Consider the following 18,584-nt stretch of genomic DNA (forward strand, 5'->3'; position numbering starts at 1 on the left):
TCTTCAGGGAATAAAAAACCAACCTTTCAACCCCACCCCAACTGACTCCACCTTTCCTACCCCCTGTGATGTCACATAACTACTCAGGGAATAAAAACCAAATTTCAATTTCAACCCCCACCCCAAATTGACTCCACTTTTCTACCCCGTGATGTCACGTAACTCTACGGGAATAAAACTTGACCCCACCCTGACCCCAAATAGACTCAGTTCACTGTTTTTTGCGACTCATGTCCCCTTTAATTGTTTTCAAAGTAACCGGGACGTTTACCTCATCCTCCTCCTATAAAATCTCTAAATTTATATATGCACATTGCGAATATACTCTCTCTCCCTCCCCCCCCCCCCTCCCTCCCTCCCTCCCTCCCTCCTTCCCTCCCTCCCTCCCCTCCCTCTCCCTCCCTCTCTCTTCAGCCGTTACATTTTGTTTATATATATATACACAGCTGTTTAGATATTCAGAGTATCATGATAAAAGGATATTTTGGCGACTGACTTCATCCACATGTGATATCTCCCCCCCCCCAATAACCATATCAGAGTCAATGTTATCTGATGATGAATCACGCACACACACACACACATATGAAGAAACGAGACCTTATCGCCATATTTGCCCAGCTGACTTCACGCCAACGTGAAATTTTATTTTTCATAGAATTTGAGTCATAATCTAGGTGGCGAACACAAGGACAAAGGTACACATTTCAATTTTGTTTATTTATTATACAGAGTTTGAAAGAGGTTGAAAAATCAAATTACAGACGGAATTGTTATTTTATATTTATAACCAATCCTAAATACAGGGGAATGAATTAATATTCCATACAAATACATACATTAGAAAAAACTGTACAAACACGAACGCGATAATATGCGCATCGCTTTTTTCAAAAACAATACTTCAACGAAACATACTACGGCTACTATATATTTTCTAACCTGTTCCTTGACATCACAGCCCTTAGTATATACCACAAACATCTTCTCCAGCACTTTCCCGACCGTGTATCGAAGACGACGACGCGTTCATCTAACACCTCAAAGCTTTTAAATTTAGCTAACAAGTTTTTCATATATAAATCTTCCACACACCTTTCCTCCAACAGGGATAAATTCTTTTTCATTATAGCCACGCAGCATATTTTACCAATTTTGCTCATTTCATCACTGAATGTAGCTAACACAGGTAAATATTGATTCAACCAAGTCGTATTAACCAGTCCGCTCTGACCGATGCCAGCGGGAAAGATAACATATTTGGCATAGTCATACGATGATTTAAATAATTCTTCCTTCAATTTCTTGACCGAAGAAAAAAAGTGATTGAACCTCATCTGTTTGGTATCTCTGCCCAAACGATCGGCGTGATCTTCATCTTTGAATAAGCCACGCTCTTATTTTGCGCGTATTCATTATCTTCAATGGGGGCACCAATACCGTATTGTTGGTTAATAAGGTAGCTATGGTGGGTAGATCAACTTCTTCGTCGCATTCCCAAGATGTGATATTTTCAGGTCTTTTCACAATGGCGGACCCTTCAATACCCCTATCACGAAGACAGGCATATTGATGCACCAGTGCGAGAATATCGAAAACCTGCCAATTCGGCATATGGATAAGCTCGAATGACGTCCGCCACAACACCGTAATTCCTGCATGTCACACAGTTAGTGGCCACTACTAGACACATATTCCTCTTCCTGAACTTATTTTCGGACAAGTTCCCGAAACTAACTTACAAGAGGAAGCTGATTGAAGCCATGGCGAGAGTTCACGTCTTGATGTGACAATCCTTCAAGAGATAATGAACTACGAAAGCCCCGCTACCCAAGACCCCTTTATCACAATCACTGATTACAAACCTGTTGTGACGAAGCATCAAGCCTCTCCCAGCAATGATTCAGACTAACATGAATAAACAAGTCCTATCATTCCCTCACCCCAAAGGTCATCCACACATGACTCATTTTATCAAAATCAGTATCACTCCAGTCATGTTTCTCGCAGACACGAATAAACAAGCCTTATCATTTCCTCACAACAAAGGCCGTCCACACACAAACACACACACACACACACACACACACACACATATGACTCATATATAAAACTTCCACACATCTTTCCTCAATGGGATAAATTCTATCGCTACAAGGCGTGAACTTCATCTTTGGAATACAATACTTCATCGAAACATCATATGTCACACCTGCATTATTACTTCCCAACTGTACACCATAAATACAACGACAAGGGAAAATTGATGTTATTCCTTACCCAAAGTGTATAGAGTAAGTGCAACACACCAACCCTCCGTCCCTACAAGTATTTCTCTTGACCGAAACGTCATTTCCCTCCGTCACTATTCAGTAAGTAGCATATAAAACACTTTCCATTTACTTGAACATAGAGTATAGTAAATATTAAAAACAGCAATAAGATTCATCTGTATATGGAATAGATATTCTTATAAAATAATGTACCCGTTGAAAGAAGCGGAATATATAAAACAGTCATTATTCCTCCCTTTCAGATATGGGAAATAACTCTAGTAGTGAACTGTCAGCCGACGAAGTAGCCACTCAAGTCAGACACCATTACTATTATGGTGTTGGAGCCCCAAACTCATTTATTAGGAAGGTGAAAACGGGTCATGACCATGAAGCAGGAGAAGAAGAAGAAGTAGCAGGAGATGCAACAACTACCACTGGCAGCCCACAACAGTGCAACCCCCGATCAACTTCGCCACCACCCACTACTGAAGGAAACGAGCAACCCGGTGAAGGTATGTAAAAACCGATGTGTTATATATTTATTTAATAATAGTTCCTGATTCCATAGAAACACGCACTCTTTTTCTCCTTTTCCCTGTTTTCCGTTCTTCAAATGCATTATGGGCATAGTAAAAAAACACCTAGATAATTATTCATAAGGATTTATTGACCACATAAAGAGTTTACAAATACAATACACTAATCGCTGTCAGACCGTCTCAGCACGCATCCAATATAACTTCCACGTGTATCCTTATTTTAACCTGAATATGCCGAAAAACGTTTAAGAGGAAACGACTAAGACGTCTTAGCAGATTAACACCGACGTTCATGGGCGAATGATCCTCACAGCTCATCCTGAAATAAGTAAAAAAGTTATGTGATTGAAGGTGTATGATACATATATAGAATATATCCTTAATAGAATGTAAATGGAGTAATATAAAAATCAAAGAAAAATATGCATTTACCTTAGTTGTTCAAGATGCGGAGACATTCCTTGTACGTAATAGCACGTTTGACCCCCGACCTCCAATGTGAACATTTAAACTTTTTCAAATATTTAAAATAATATCCCGTTATCCATTTATCATTACCTCCCAAAACGAGTGAATGAGAATACATTTTGTATTAAGGATAATACTGCTTTCACACCACGGTGACTCACGCAATGAACAAAAAAACTAACGTAAAGACCGCACTTGTACGATTTATCAGGTTGTATTTGTTTTATTAGGCGATAGAGGTTATATTCGGGATGCGCATATATAAATTTAGAGAAGTCATTCGAATAAACTTTTGGATTTATACCGTAACTATCAAAAAAGAAGATTATATTTCTAGGTGATTTTTCCACGTAAAAACATACCCAATGACCAACAATATTAATATCAGTAGACGAAGATAATGTATTAGATATAAAAACTAAAGGTTTAATTCTACTTTCTGGCAATGTCAATAATCCTACTTCATCCGAAGCGAACACACCTAAATATTTAACCCGGTCACCGAGTGAACCTTTTAAACTTATTTCAATTTCTTTTGTATCCATTCCATTTAACCCCTAACATCACACTGAATAACCCTATCCGCATCCACCGTTAAAATACCCTTGGTATCCCCAAAAAGTAAAATAATGCAAGGGCTAGGCGTAGCCGTACCCAGCCTGATCGATATTCGCAGGTTTCCGCCGAAATTTCCACTGGCAATGGAATCTTCAACATCTTCCACCACAAAATTAAAGCAGTAAATAGCTACTACCATTTTTAAAACTATCATTAGTGATCAGATTATCACCGCCACCCCCTATACTTTTCTGCGTCTCGTGATATAATTGCATGATGGTATTAGGGAAACTACATTGAATATTATACCGTATTCCCATTAACGGTAATATGTATATTATTTAAATCGAAAAAGATTGAAAATATAGACTATTGGTCGCGTAATTACCTGAAAATGTTTCCATATCAATCATGGCCAATGTGATTTTTTCAGGTATACAAACTGTTAAAAGGCTGATCAATTAAAATCGAATTTTCATTTTGCCCAATAACGTATGTCTTGTATAAAGTCTTATCAAATATATATTGTATAGGATTAACTGCTATCGCCTCATTTAAAGCCGACATTGCGTTATAATGTGGGGTAACTCTATCGATCCATAATTTAGCCTTTTCTACATTGAACACATTTAAATGTCCGTCTGTGTGGGCGCCCAATAAACCAGCTATTATTCGCTAATTCGAGCCTAAGTCTCAAATCAACTGAATCCAGTAAATACATGTCTATAGTCGCTATATCCAAAAGAAGTGGAAAATATGTATGCACGCCCCTCGTTTTAATGTACCCATAACTTTCGTCTCCCACCTGCCGGTTTGACCGAAGGTATTGGCAGTAAATTGCCGAGTTACCCCATGTGTTACATGATAGTCATCATATAAAAATCCCGCCCGACGGTGGTAGGTAATGCCGAGGGTTTTAGTCATTTTCAACATTTTTATATATGATTGATAGTTAAATACAGGACAGGATTCCACCAACTTTTCATTCAAGAAAACGGAAGCGGATTTAAATAATGTATTACTAATACCATTAACGACGGCCACGTGAACATCATCCGCTAATTGCGCACCGTTCCCTATCAATTGAGATATAATTCTAAAGCTATACTTGACAAATCTAAGAAAGAACCTGCCACCCCACCTTATTATGGCGAAATTCTATATATTTATCAGATAGAACTTGATTTATGGAAATATTACAAGGTGTAAAATCCAGTCTTTCCTTTGAATTAATTGAAGTTTCAATAATTCTCCGTCTATTAACATTCGGGAACAATTCTGATATACCCGCAATATACGATGAAACAGGAACTTGATTACCAGTTCCGGGTATGTTAGGAACTACGCTAGCTATATTTTGTGTTATATAATTTTAGATGAAGGGTAGAACGAGTGCGTACCCGGCCGAATGTCAATTGATTGAATGAGTTACAAAAGATCGTACACGTCCTTATTATATTTACTCCTAGATTTAACTCGTGTGCCCTTCCTCTTCCTCCGTTTTTTCTTTCCTCCACACTCGACCGTCTAACTAAAAACGTTTCCCACCGTTTTCCTTCCGTCTCGTTCTCCTTCTCCTTCCTTCAGTACCGCTTAAAAATTCGTTGTCCGGTAGTTTTGAGGGCCCGGGCCCTTATACCATTTCGTTTTATGGATTCTTTTAAAGGTAAACCGCTGTTTACCATATCAGATAACACAGATCTACCGAATTCATTAACTGAAGGTTTCGCGGCGTTAAATAGAAAAGGAAGCACTTTCCGTGCAATACCACTTATGGCCGAAAAAAAAAAAACCGCTTCCCCTTCTGCGGCCAGGGATAGCAAACGGAAAATATCCTCAAATCCCGCTCCTCTCCTTAATAAAGGGTCTGATAAAAATAGTTTTTTAAATTCCGCCTCTGAAGGAGGCGCGAATAACACTCTCATTTTACTGTTTATACTATTCCCAAAACAATTTAAGTTGAGCTTGATTCGCAAGTTAAGTTCTAGTTGACTCGAGGGTGTTACGATCACGAATAAGGAATGACAAGGGTGAACATCGAATTATATACTCACCTATTCATCTAATTTTCCTCTAGGTTTTATACGGAGCAGGCAAGTAACACTCGAGTCTTTAGTGAAATGTAAAAGGTGACCATTTTGATCCGTGATAAGAATAAAAGAAATCTGATCCAAGATGTTCGTGTTCAACAATTTTGTAGACTGTATTATGTATTCCTTTTCCTCTACCACTTGCTAAAGTAAAAAACAGTCCAATATATTTACTAGTCTCCCGCCAAAAATCGTCGGTTGAACTATATCCGTATACACATATATATAATCTACCCCACAATTATCAGGTAGAGAATCAAGGGAAACGTGTTCATTCAGTTCACGCCCGCCATATATTTCATAACGATATTAATATGAAAACCTAATAATTTCGCGGCTTTTCCGCTAAATTTGACGTATATACTTTTAACGTCCCCCGTTCTCAATTTCTCTCTCTTGATACGTGGTATAGTAATTCTTCTTAAATCTTCATCCCAATGAAATATACCGTTACTATTAAAATAATTTATGAAATTATCACCGTAATAAACTTTTAAGTAATCATACACGTCCTTATTAAGAGCTCTCACGAGTCTCTTCATATCCCCCGCTAACATTGCTATTCTCGGTCTATACAAATATGTATGCCCTATCACGTTTTTATGACGCTCTGTAATAAATTCGAGAGTGAATAAATCATCTTTGGATAATATAGCGTAATAACTCCCCGGGAACATGATCGAAGCTAAACCTACTTCATATTCAACCCCATTAGGTAATAATATAGGTGTAGGTAATCTATTGGCAAATTTCGAAGGTGTATTTTTGATATACGTGTCTAAACAGCCGAGGCTGCTCAAATATATGGTGTGTTCACCAGCCATGTCGGTTAAATACTACGACGGGTATATGTCACATATGGTATTTATAAGAAAAGTTCGATAGCGTTTTATCTAGGTCGCCACGCCCCCCAGAATAGTGGAGGGTTGAAAGGATGGTTTTATTCCCTTATAGTTATGTGATGTCACAGGGGTAGAAAAGTGGAGTCGATTTGGGGTTAGGGGAGGCCACGCCCCCCTAATATGAGCTCATGTACGTACATGAGCTTGTAAGACAAATGGAGTCAATTATGAGCTCATATACGTACATGAACTTATCATACATATGGAGTCAATTATCGAGATCATGTACGTTACATGAGCTTATAATACAAAATGGAGTCAATTTGGGGTCAGGGGAGGGTGGCCACGCCCCCCCCAGAATAGTGGAGTCTATATGGGGGGTCAGGGTGGCCACACCCCCCAGACAAGTGGGAGTCTATATGGGGGTCAGGGTGGCCCACGCCCCTTTTGGGGTTTTGGGGGGTTGCCCCGCCACCCCTTTTTAGGCCTCACGTACGTACATGAGCCAATCAGGAGGGGGGAGGGGGGTAGCCACGCTTCCCCTTGGGGGGGGTGGGGGGGCGGGGGGCGGGGCTAGAAAAGTGGAGTCTATATGGGGTCTTTTTCCTCTACTACATGAGCTCATATTAGGGGGGCGTGGCCTCCCCTAACCCCAAATCGACTCCACCTTTTTTTTTTCCCCTTTCCCTACTGTGACGTCACGTAAACTCTAAGGGAATAAAACCATTCTTTCAACCCCTGACATACCCCTGTGACGTCACGTAACTCTCCGGGAATAAAAACCGACATTTCAAGCCCTCACCCCAAAATTGACTCCACCCTTTGCCTACCCCCTGTGACGTCACGTAACTCTCCGGGAATTTAATAAAAACCACATGGTTCAACAACCCCTCAAAAAACCCCACATGACCCCTCCACTATTCTACACCCTGTGACGTCACGTAACTCTCTGGGAATAAAACCATTCTTTCAACCCCTGACCCCAAATTGACTCCACCTTTCCTACCCCCTGTGACGTCACGTAAACTCTACGGGAATAAAACCAAACAATTTCAACCCCTCACCAAATTGACTCCAATATTCTCCACTGTGACTCACGTACTCTCTGGGAATAAAAAAACCATCTTTCCCCCAACCCCCGACCCCAAATTTGACTCCCCACCTTTCTCCCCCGTGACGTCACTAACTCTCGGGAATAAAAACCAACAAATCAACTCACCCAAATTGACTCCACTATTCTACCCCTGTGAACGCCACCCAATCTCTTGGGAATAAAAACCATTCTTTTCAACCCTGACCCCCTACCCTTGAATTGACCTTTCCACCTCCCTACCTGTGAACGTCAATAGTCCCGAATAAAACCAACATTTTCACCCTCACCCCAAAATTGACTCCACTATTCTACCCTGTGACGTCACATAACTCTGGGAATAACCATTCTTTCAACCCCTGACCCGAATTGCTCCACCTTTCCTACCCCCGTGACGTCACATAACTCTGGGAATAAAAACCGAAACATTCAACCCCTCACCCCAAAATTGATCCACTATTCTAACCCCTGTGAGCACATAACTCTGAATAAACCCATCTTTCAACCCCTGACCCCAATTGACTCCACCTTTCCTACCCCTGTGACGTCAACATAACTCTCCGGGAAATAAAAACCAACATTTCAACCCCCCACCCCAAATTGACTCCACTTTTCTTACCCCCATGTGATGTCACGTAACTCTACGGGAATAAATTAAAACTTTACCCCACCCCACCCCGACCCCAAATAGACTCAGTTCACTGTTTTTGCGACTCATGTCCCCTTTAATTGTTTTCAAAGTAACCGGGACGTTTACCTCATCCTCCTCCTATAAAATCTCTAAATTTATATATGCACATGCGAATATACTCTCTCCCTCCCTCCTCCCTCCCTCCCTCTCTCTCTCAGCCGTTACATTTGTTTTATATATATATACACAGCTGTTTAGATATTCAGAGTATCATGATAAAAGGATATTTGGCGACTGACTTCATCCACATGTGATATCTCCCCCAATAACCATATCAGAGTCAATGTTATCTGATGATGAATCACGCACACACACACACACACATATGAAGAAACGAGACCTTATCGCCATATTTGCCCAGCTGACTTCACGCCAACGTGAATTTTATTTTTCATAGAATTTGAGTCATAATCTAGGTGGCGAACACAAGGACAAAGGTACACATTTCAATTTTGTTTATTTATATACCGAGTTTGAAAGAGGTTGAAAAATCAAATTACAGACGGAATTGTTATTATATATTTATAAACCAATCCTAAATACAGGGGAATGAATTATATTCCATACAAATACATACATTAGAAAAAAACTGTACAAACACGAACGCGATAATATGCGCATTCGCTTTTTCAAAAACAATACTTCAACGAAACATACTACGGCTACTACCCCTAATATGAGCTCATGTACGTACATGAGCTTGTAAGACAAATGGAGTCAATTATGAGCTCATATCGTACATGAACTTATCATACATATGGAGTCAATTATGAGCTCATGTACGTACATGAGCTTATAATACAAATGGAGTCAATTTGGGGTCAGGGGTGGCCACGCCCCCCAGAATAGTGGAGTCTATATGGGGTCAGGGTGGCCACACCCCCCAGACAAGTGGAGTCTATATGGGGTCAGGGTGGCCACGCCCCTTTTGGGGGTTTGGGGGTTGCCCCGCCCCTTTTTAGGCCTCACGTACGTACATGAGCCAATCAGGAGGGGGGAGGGGGGTAGCCACGCCCCTTGGGGGGGTGGGGGGGCGGGGGGCGGGGCTAGAAAAGTGGAGTCATATGGGGTCTTTTCCTCTACTTAGCGAGATGAAAGTGTCAGGGCAGAACATACCTGCAGCAGAGGAGAACGGCGCTCCAATCGCCTGCTCGTCCCAGTCTATGCCGCCTCCTCCTTCGGCTTGTTCCTCGTCGTCAGCGTCCGGATGCCAGAAGAGGAGCAGACTGCCTTCCTGGGCTTCGTCCAAATATCTGATGAAATTCGAGAAATGAAGGAAAATATAATAAATGTTTTATTTGTGTGAATAACTACCAGGAATATACCCTAAGTAAATCGCTGGTCTCGTGTTTATAGGTTAACTATGTATAAGCTTTCTCTAGGCCTATATTTGCCATATGCAGGCTGCCTCTTCGTTTCTGACGAATATTTCTTGATCCAAGCACCTCTGCCTGCCGAAACTTTCACTAACTTTCTTCTAGCAGTCTGTTTTATCTTCTTAATCTAAATAAATCGCTTTTGGATTTTATCCGTTATCCACCATGACCAGCCACAACACTAATCACCACCATACTCTTTCTTACGAGCCAAAAATATACGAAAATTCTTCTTTATTTTTTCGCTACTAATGTTGTTAGACCATTGTTAACATTTTGTATCCTTATCATTTAATTCCTTTCATTGTATGTTAAATCATATTTAATAATTACATTATATCTATATCATGCAATTCCTTTGCAAGATACAGATTACAACTATGATTATTCTATCCGAGTAGTGGAACGTATAACTTATCGGATTCAGTTTCTTTCAGTTTAGTAGCCTAATTGTTACACCAGTTCGTAGTACCATATCAATCAATCGGCCTCAATGGGAGTGGTTGACCTTAAATTAAGGTCATTACTAACATTGTTATTTATATGAGTGTTACAACCTCCCAGGTTGCAATACAGGTTCTTTTTAGGTCTTTATATTTATAAAGATTGCAGTCAGTACATGTATGTACCTCAGTGACAAGGAAGGACGGAAACAGAAACTCAAGAAAACTTAACAATATGTATTAAAAGTATAAAATCACTTAAATCAACCTTGTGAGATTAAATAAACTTAATTACATGGATATATCAACAAGAGAACAAATACCTGGTTCTCTGGATCTCACAAGATAACCTAAAGCTACTACACTAAGCCCTAAAAAAAAGAGAAAATTCCAAGAGAGAAAACATACTTAATATTTAACGAGTGGGATCCAAATTAAGGCTAGCCAAAATCACCAATATCCTAATAATAATAAGATAAAAAGAAGTAGGAGATGAAAACAATGAAAACCTTAATATTCCTACCTATAACACCAAGCTAAGCCATGTGGAACTCAGTCCACTAAATACCAATACACAATCAACTGTGACAATATAAACATGTAAACATATAAATATATATATTTATAAATAAGGAAAATTGGCAAAAATTCACAATTTCACCTCAAGTGAAGTACCAGAAGAGGGGTTGAATCCTGGGCCGTGATCAATCCAAACTGCTACCAAAAGGGCCAATACTGAACGCCAGGTACTAACGGGCAACAACCTACTAGCCACCTAACGAGCAAAGTTGCTCTCACTCCCGTATCAAGCAGCTGGACGAGGATAACACGGCAAGTAAATCCAAAATCCAGTGCCGGGATACAGCGACGACACTGGTTTTCCTGTCAAAATCCTCCGACGGGAAAAAGGGGCAGAATCCGTGGAAAAAATATCCGAGCGAGTGGTCCGAAAGGTACAGAATCCAAGTCGTCCTCCAGATCAACCAAAATGTAAATGCTGCGACAGGAAAACAGTCCTGGTGACTGAGAGCTTGTCAAGACCTGAACTACCGTTGACCAGTCCACCATGTCCACTCATCACCTTCCCAGTGTTTATAAACACTCAAAGGAAAAGAATAACAATCGTTAAAGCGATAGTTCAATAATACACAGAGGAGGAGGAGGAGGCGCAAAAACACTGACAAACAATTGTAAAGCCACTTACTATGAGATTCAGGGCCTCTGTAACACGGTTTTTTGGACTTTGCTCCTTATCAAAGCATCGGATGTAGCTGAAAGTTGACATATGTATATTTTACAACCACACACAAATTTTGGCAGCATTATCAATGACCTAAACCTGATAGTTTTAATCTTTATAGAGTAAAAATTATCCAGCCGATGCCATGGCCAATGATTGCGAGCCAAGAGTCGAAAAACATTCATAACGTAAGCAAGGTAAACAACATTTGACGAAATGTTGCACCACCCATCCACCAGACTAATTCACCTTATTCCATCGGCTCTGAAACCCATAGCAGTTAATAATGGCTAACAGGATTTGGAATTTTCCCCGTGGTTGCAAAACTGCATTTGTCTAACGACTTGCAACTTTTTACAGTCAAGAGAAAGCCCGTGGCCATGACAAAGACTTTATGAATGGCGGAACGATACATAGATGTGGGTGGGGTATCTGTGCTAGCGTAGTAATACTACTGTAGTAATAGCAGTAATATACACGAATTAAACGTTTAGGCCAACTGCTGGGATCCTTGAGGATCATTTAGCACTTCTTGCAACTACTTGAGAAATGAGTTTTTATAGACAGAAGTTAGATTTTCTAATCCAACAATGCCCATGATAGCTTTCAGTGTTATCCTGAATTATAACGAGGCCAAAGTGGGTGGAGCCTCATGAAGTCATCATTCTGACGATAATTATTGGTGAAGGTTCAAAGCAAAAATGCGGTAACGGCTATTCTTGACATTGGATATAGCAGTTATCAAACCAAGCTTGTCTACTAGGTTTTTGAAAATTACCAACTATTCCCTACATCTTGTCAATCTGATTGTGACCTATAAAGTAGACTGTAATTTCAGAGAAAAATTATTTTGGAGTTAGACTAATAATCGAAGTGTTTTTGTATTTATTAACATATTTTATTGGTTTGTTCATTATGACAATTATCAGTGGAGAGGTTTCAGAGTTCATAAAGGTGCACTGCTCTGCTTGTATTTACATTTTAATGTCATTGTTGCCAGAGGTCTAGCCTTCGTTACGTATAGCCAATCATCCATCGAGAAAGAGGGAAGAAATGCTGTCATAAGTTACGTAACGAGTGCGTTCGAAACCTTTTCTCTGGGTAAGTTGGCCCGTCTTCAAAAACAGTCACTTTTACATTATAAGTACCAAATTTATTCAACCTATGTAATGCAGAATACTGTCAAAATTCATGTGCAGATATAATGTGCATTCTGAATAAGCGTTATATTTATGAAATGCATAGATAAAAAGTTATAGCTAAAAAACCGTGTTACAGAGGCCCTGAATCTCATAGTAACTTACGGTAACACAAGAGTAAACATACTCAGCAAAAATTCAACTTAAAAGTAAACAAGGCTGATTTAAATCAACAAAAGAAATAATAATAGTTTTACGTTAACCTAATAATGAGAATATACTGCGGTTAATGAAAGACTTTTCAACAGTAGTTTTATTCATTCAATAATAGCCAGGTGAGCACTACAATGTGATGTTAACCATGAATGACTATATTTTCTTGGTATGGCAGCTTCACGAATCTATATCTATTTCCAACGTCAATATAAGCTGGGCAGTAGAGTAAGATATGTTCTAAGTTTTCAGTTATTTCTTCACACCACAAGCATGTTGTACTTCACTATCTTCTACCCATATTCTCAGCCTCGTCTCTTCGTGTCGCTTTCAGTTCCTGGTGAAAGTGCAGATGGCGCTCAGGGCCACGGGAGCAATGCAGCCCACAGCGAATTTCAAGACCTGGCCAAAAACGTCGTAGAAACAGACGCAGTCAATGAAGGGGAGATGATTACCCAGCGGTGGGACGTAGTTGATCTCGTTTCCAAACAAGTCTTCCCAACGGTTGTTAACCTAGAAGGAAATAGACCAAGGGAGTGGACTCGGTGAACTGTAATCAGCCTTCATCTGGCAGCCAGATGAAATTGTGCTTCACGATGCTTAACGGGAGGGAAGTTGAAATTAGTTTTCCAAGTGAGGGAACACTATTTGGCTTTACTTCATTTGGGTAGTACGCCATTCTCAGCCGTTTTTTTTTTTTTTTTTTTTTTTTTTTTTTTTTTTTTTTTTTTTTTTTTTTTTTCTTTTTTTTTTTTTTTTTTTTTTTTTGCCACGGAAACAAGGATACAATAGGGAGAGGTGGACAGAGAACATTCCTGAACAAAAAGCAAGTCTGAACGTTCTAGCATACTACTTGCCGCAATTAAGTTAATGAAGATTTATATCCTGGATTGGCTATGGAAACTATACTCTGTTTTTTCCCATCTGTCCATCCGCCTGTGGTATTTGCGCATGGTAACACTGCGTCCCGGGCTTTAAATAATATCCTATTTCGAATATTAATGGTGTAATTCGCATACAGTAAATTATTAAAACACTTTCAGTTGCAAATATACACCCAGATATCCTTTTATTTACCTAAAACTTAGACATAGCGTAACTATTTAAAGCCTGGGACGCAGTGTTACCATGCGAAAACACCACAGGCGGATGGACAGATGGAAAAAAACAGAGTATAGTATAATGAAAGAAATTGCACCTAACCTAACGTGACAAAGGAGAGGCGAACAGAAATCTTTCTGTTTTTCTTTCACAAACATCTAAGGATCCCCTTCTCACAGGTTGGGGTCCCTTTGAGATCAGATTCCCCCTCCCCCTTAAAAAAGGGGCGGTTGGGGCGGGTTGTGTCATATGGCCCCGTTGAGAATGACTGATTTTGGTGAAAGTTGCATCCTGCTCTCCTGAAACTGAAATTTTACTCTTAGCCTAAAGAATTTTATTCAAAATACGTTGCTGTAAAACATTCAACTGAAAGTACTTCAGACTCACCCACTTAGCTCCCAGGTAAAGCCCGATATTACCAGTTCGTTCGTATAGGCTTTTGAGACCAGCCTGGTTATCAACGTACATCATCTTTTCTCCAAGTTCCTCGCACTTGGTTTTAGCTATGTCCCACGTCAGAAATGGTGTAGAGGGTAGAGTCGTGACGAATGTGATGTCAGATTTAATGGGTAAATAAACTGCAGTACTGTCGAACATGTCCTTTTCCGGGGTGTGGTACATAGGGACATTGGTATAGATGCGACACTCTGACGTTCCGCCGTCCTTGGCCCAAGCATCGCATGACACTGAATTGCAAATGGCGGCACACCTGGATCGGAATAGGCCCGCAAAGATTCAAAGGTTACTTAGGCATGTAGCTATGATCAATTGCATTCCTTGTGAACATTTGATTCTTTACCGAAATTTGACTGGAAAATTTTTTATGAACAGTGCATGACATGGTCGTCATCACATCTTACCTAGTATTACCGACTGTTCCATATAACTTGACGTCCCCATTTGGAGCGTAGCCCTTGATAGCGAGACGGTAGGTGGTCCCATCTACAAAGCTCTGCCATTTGAAACTCCATACAGACAGATAGACAAAAGTCACAGATGCCAATGACTGCCACATAGTCAAATGAAACAAAGATATTTTACCTGAAAGATACAAATGAATGATGTTGCAGGGGGATTTATACCGAACCCATAATCGTTTGTATTTGATATAGGTCTAAGGACCGGCCCCAGTGATCGGATATTTGTTTTCCCCAAACAATGAACCTCTGAGGAAACTACTTTTGATTAGCCTGCAATGAAAATGGTTCAGTCTTTACAAAATATACTCGTTATAGCATGAGTCTTGAAAATGGAGAAACAAATCCACAGTTGTGTAACTGTAGTACAGATATATCTGACAATACAAGGGAACCGGACAGATTCTCGAAAGTTCTCTCTTTATGTTTATTTTTTTATATATTTGTACATATATATATTACACACACATACATACATATATATACTATATATATATATATATATATATATATACTATATATATATATATATATATATATACATATATATATGTGTGTGTATATATAAAATTAAAATTTTATGTATATAGATACATATGTATTTATACAGTATATATATATATATATATATATATATATATATATATATATATATATATATATGTGTGGGGTGTGTGTGTATATATAATATATATATAATAATATACATATAATATATATTAATATATATATATATATATAGATATATATATCTATATATATATATGTATATATATATATATATATATATATATATATATATATATATTATTATTATGCGTGTGTCTGTGTAAGTGACTCCAGTTCCAAAAATGAACAAAGATATTTTCGTTCAGAATCACAGAAGCAGACCGTCCCAGTTATATACCTATGAGCCGAGCGTTGCTTGAGAGCCCCGAATTTGAAGGGAGGAACCACTGGGAGCCACTGGAAGCGTGGCTAGAGCGAAATGGCGACTGTCTGACCTGAGCCACGATGGCTCAAGCTATATGGAGGCAGGATTTGAGCAGAGTTATTGTTGTCGGGGTGTAAAGGGGGAGGGACGTGGGTTCAATAAATATCTGTAAGTAATTGGTTGATTATCGGAAGGCGTTTGCGCGGGACTTACACTTCGGAAATGAAAATTTTAACTGAGTAGCGTTATAAAATTAGTTTATGACAGGGCTTGATATGAATTCTCTCTCTCTCTCTCTTCTCTCTCTCTCTCTCTCTCTATATATATATATATATATATATATATATATATATATATATATATACATTTATGTGTATACATACATATAAATATATACACTATGTGTGCACGACACACACACACATAATATATATATATATATAATATATATATAATATATATATATATATACCATCTATATATGTACATATATATATATATGTGTGTATATATATACATATATATATGTATACAAATCTCTTTACGAGATGTGAAACATTTTCATTATAAACTAATGTTTCCTTTATTCCTCCATCTACAGGTCCTCTTCTAAGTATTATGTTTCACCTGCCATTTTAGAAGAAAACAATATCATTTCCTTTCATTATTTAAAAAAAATAACACCTGCCTATTTTCTGACTTCACTCAATTTTTATTTCTGCATTCGACAGATTAAAGAAAACGATTAAGGTCAATTGCTAGACATCACGAGAGAAGATTGTAAATCATTTTTTATTACTTGGTAATAATAAATATTATAAATATGGCTCTTTTGCGCGGAAAGCAATAAAAACAGAAAGGTTGGGATAACATTACAATTAAGGCTGTAAGCGCTCCAGTGGCGTGGTTGGTATGGTATTGGCTTCCCACCTCGTTGGTCGCGAGTTCGATTCTCGGCCATTCCATTGAGGAGTGAGAGATGTGTATTTCTGGTGATAGACGTTCATTCTCGACGTGGTTCGGAAGTCACGTCAAGCCGTTGGTCCCGTTGCTGAATAACCACCGGTTCCATGCAACGTAAAAGTACCATACATACAAACAAACAATTAACGCTGCAACATTTATCTTATTTGAAATCTTGTTCATGAAGGGCTGATCAGTATACGAGTTAAAAATGAGCCGAAGAACCAATTGAGTTTTCTGTACGGCGTATGATCAAGGCCACCAAAAACAGCATGACCCGCGGCCCGTTGGTGCCCTTTCGTATATCGTTCCCTGAAGCACGATTATGGGTTACTTTAACCTTAAATAAAATTAAAAACTACTGTGGGCTAGAGGGCTGCAATTTGCTATGTTTGATGATTTGAGGATGAATGATCAACCTTCCAATTTGCAGCCCTCTAGCCTCTGTAGTTTTGAAGATCTAAAGGCGCACAGAAAAAAGTGCGGACGGACAGACAAATACCCATCTCAATAGTTTTCTTTGACAGAAAATTCAAAAGGGTATTTCTGGTGATAGAAGTTCACTCTCGACGTGGTTCGGAAGCCAGGTAAAGCCGTTGGTCCCGTTGCTGAATAACCACTGGTTCCATGCAACGTAAAAACACCATGCAAACGAACAAAAGGGTTAACCATTCCATAAACTGATCTTATTTGGTACCTTGTTCGTAAAGGACTAACTCAACTAGAAGAATTCGCCCTTTCAAATTTTGACTTGAGCTCTCCTTAAAATGATTCCGGTCCTATCTGCTATGATGCAATTAAAGCAGTGGTTCCCACCCATCCAAAATACCCACACGTGGGTAATTTGGATAATCTGTGGGTAATGGATGGCTACTACCATATGATTTATCATTTGTGTCTTGAAATTTAGAAACTGTACAAAAATAAAACATCAAGATTTTTTTAATAACCCCTATCTACTCATTTTATTATAGATTCATAATATATATATATATATATATATATAATATATATATATATATATATATATATATATATATATATATATATATATATCAGAAATTATGAAATTGACAGCAATCTCCTGTTGTCTGGAAATATCGAATCCATTATTATTATCATTAAGATTATTGTTATCATTATTACTGTTACTAGCAAACTTACCCATCTACGATGGGTGATAAAATACGGGTGCAGAAGTGAAAAATTTATATGTACTATTTATTCAGCAATATTAAAATAAGGGCGATTTTTATACATACCTACTACAGAACCTCTTTGTGCACAATATTATCAGTTTGTCCACAACTTAATTTCAAGTTGGCAGAGTCAGTTGCTCTGCTCATCGCCACATACAGTTGGCCATGCATGAACATGGGTGACGGCAGAAACACACCAACACGATCCAAAGTCTGGCCCTGCGGCTTGTTTGCAGTGAATGAGAAGGCCAGGTTGATGGGAAACTGCCTGCGCCGTAACTGGAACGGAAACTAATTGTCCAAAGGCACCAGGGAATCCGGGGGATGAACAGACGTTTGCCGGTGTGAGGGCCCGTTGCTGTCACTGCTTCGATGACGTGGGAGTTTAGCTCCATAATGGTGTACCTCGTTCCGTTGCAATGTCCATTGGCAGGATCGAAATTCCGAAGCAACATTAACGGGCAGTACTTCTTCAACGTTATTTTGTGCAATGGATTTTAAGTTA

The 18,584-nt window shown here is 38.9% G+C and overlaps 1 protein-coding gene across 1 annotated transcript in view; it reads right to left on the minus strand.

Moving 5' to 3' along the window:
- The window catches only part of LOC135199712 (uncharacterized), a 140,797-nt gene that overhangs the window by 118,551 nt on the left and 3,662 nt on the right, over positions 1 to 18,584 (minus strand). The window contains exon 2 of the mRNA XM_064227868.1: positions 9,671 to 9,807. Coding sequence (XP_064083938.1) covers positions 9,671 to 9,807 — 137 coding nt within the window. The remainder of the gene's footprint in view (positions 1 to 9,670; positions 9,808 to 18,584) is intronic.

This window comes from Macrobrachium nipponense, chromosome 26, assembly GCF_015104395.2.
Source record: "Macrobrachium nipponense isolate FS-2020 chromosome 26, ASM1510439v2, whole genome shotgun sequence".
Lineage (NCBI taxonomy): Eukaryota > Metazoa > Arthropoda > Malacostraca > Decapoda > Palaemonidae > Macrobrachium > Macrobrachium nipponense.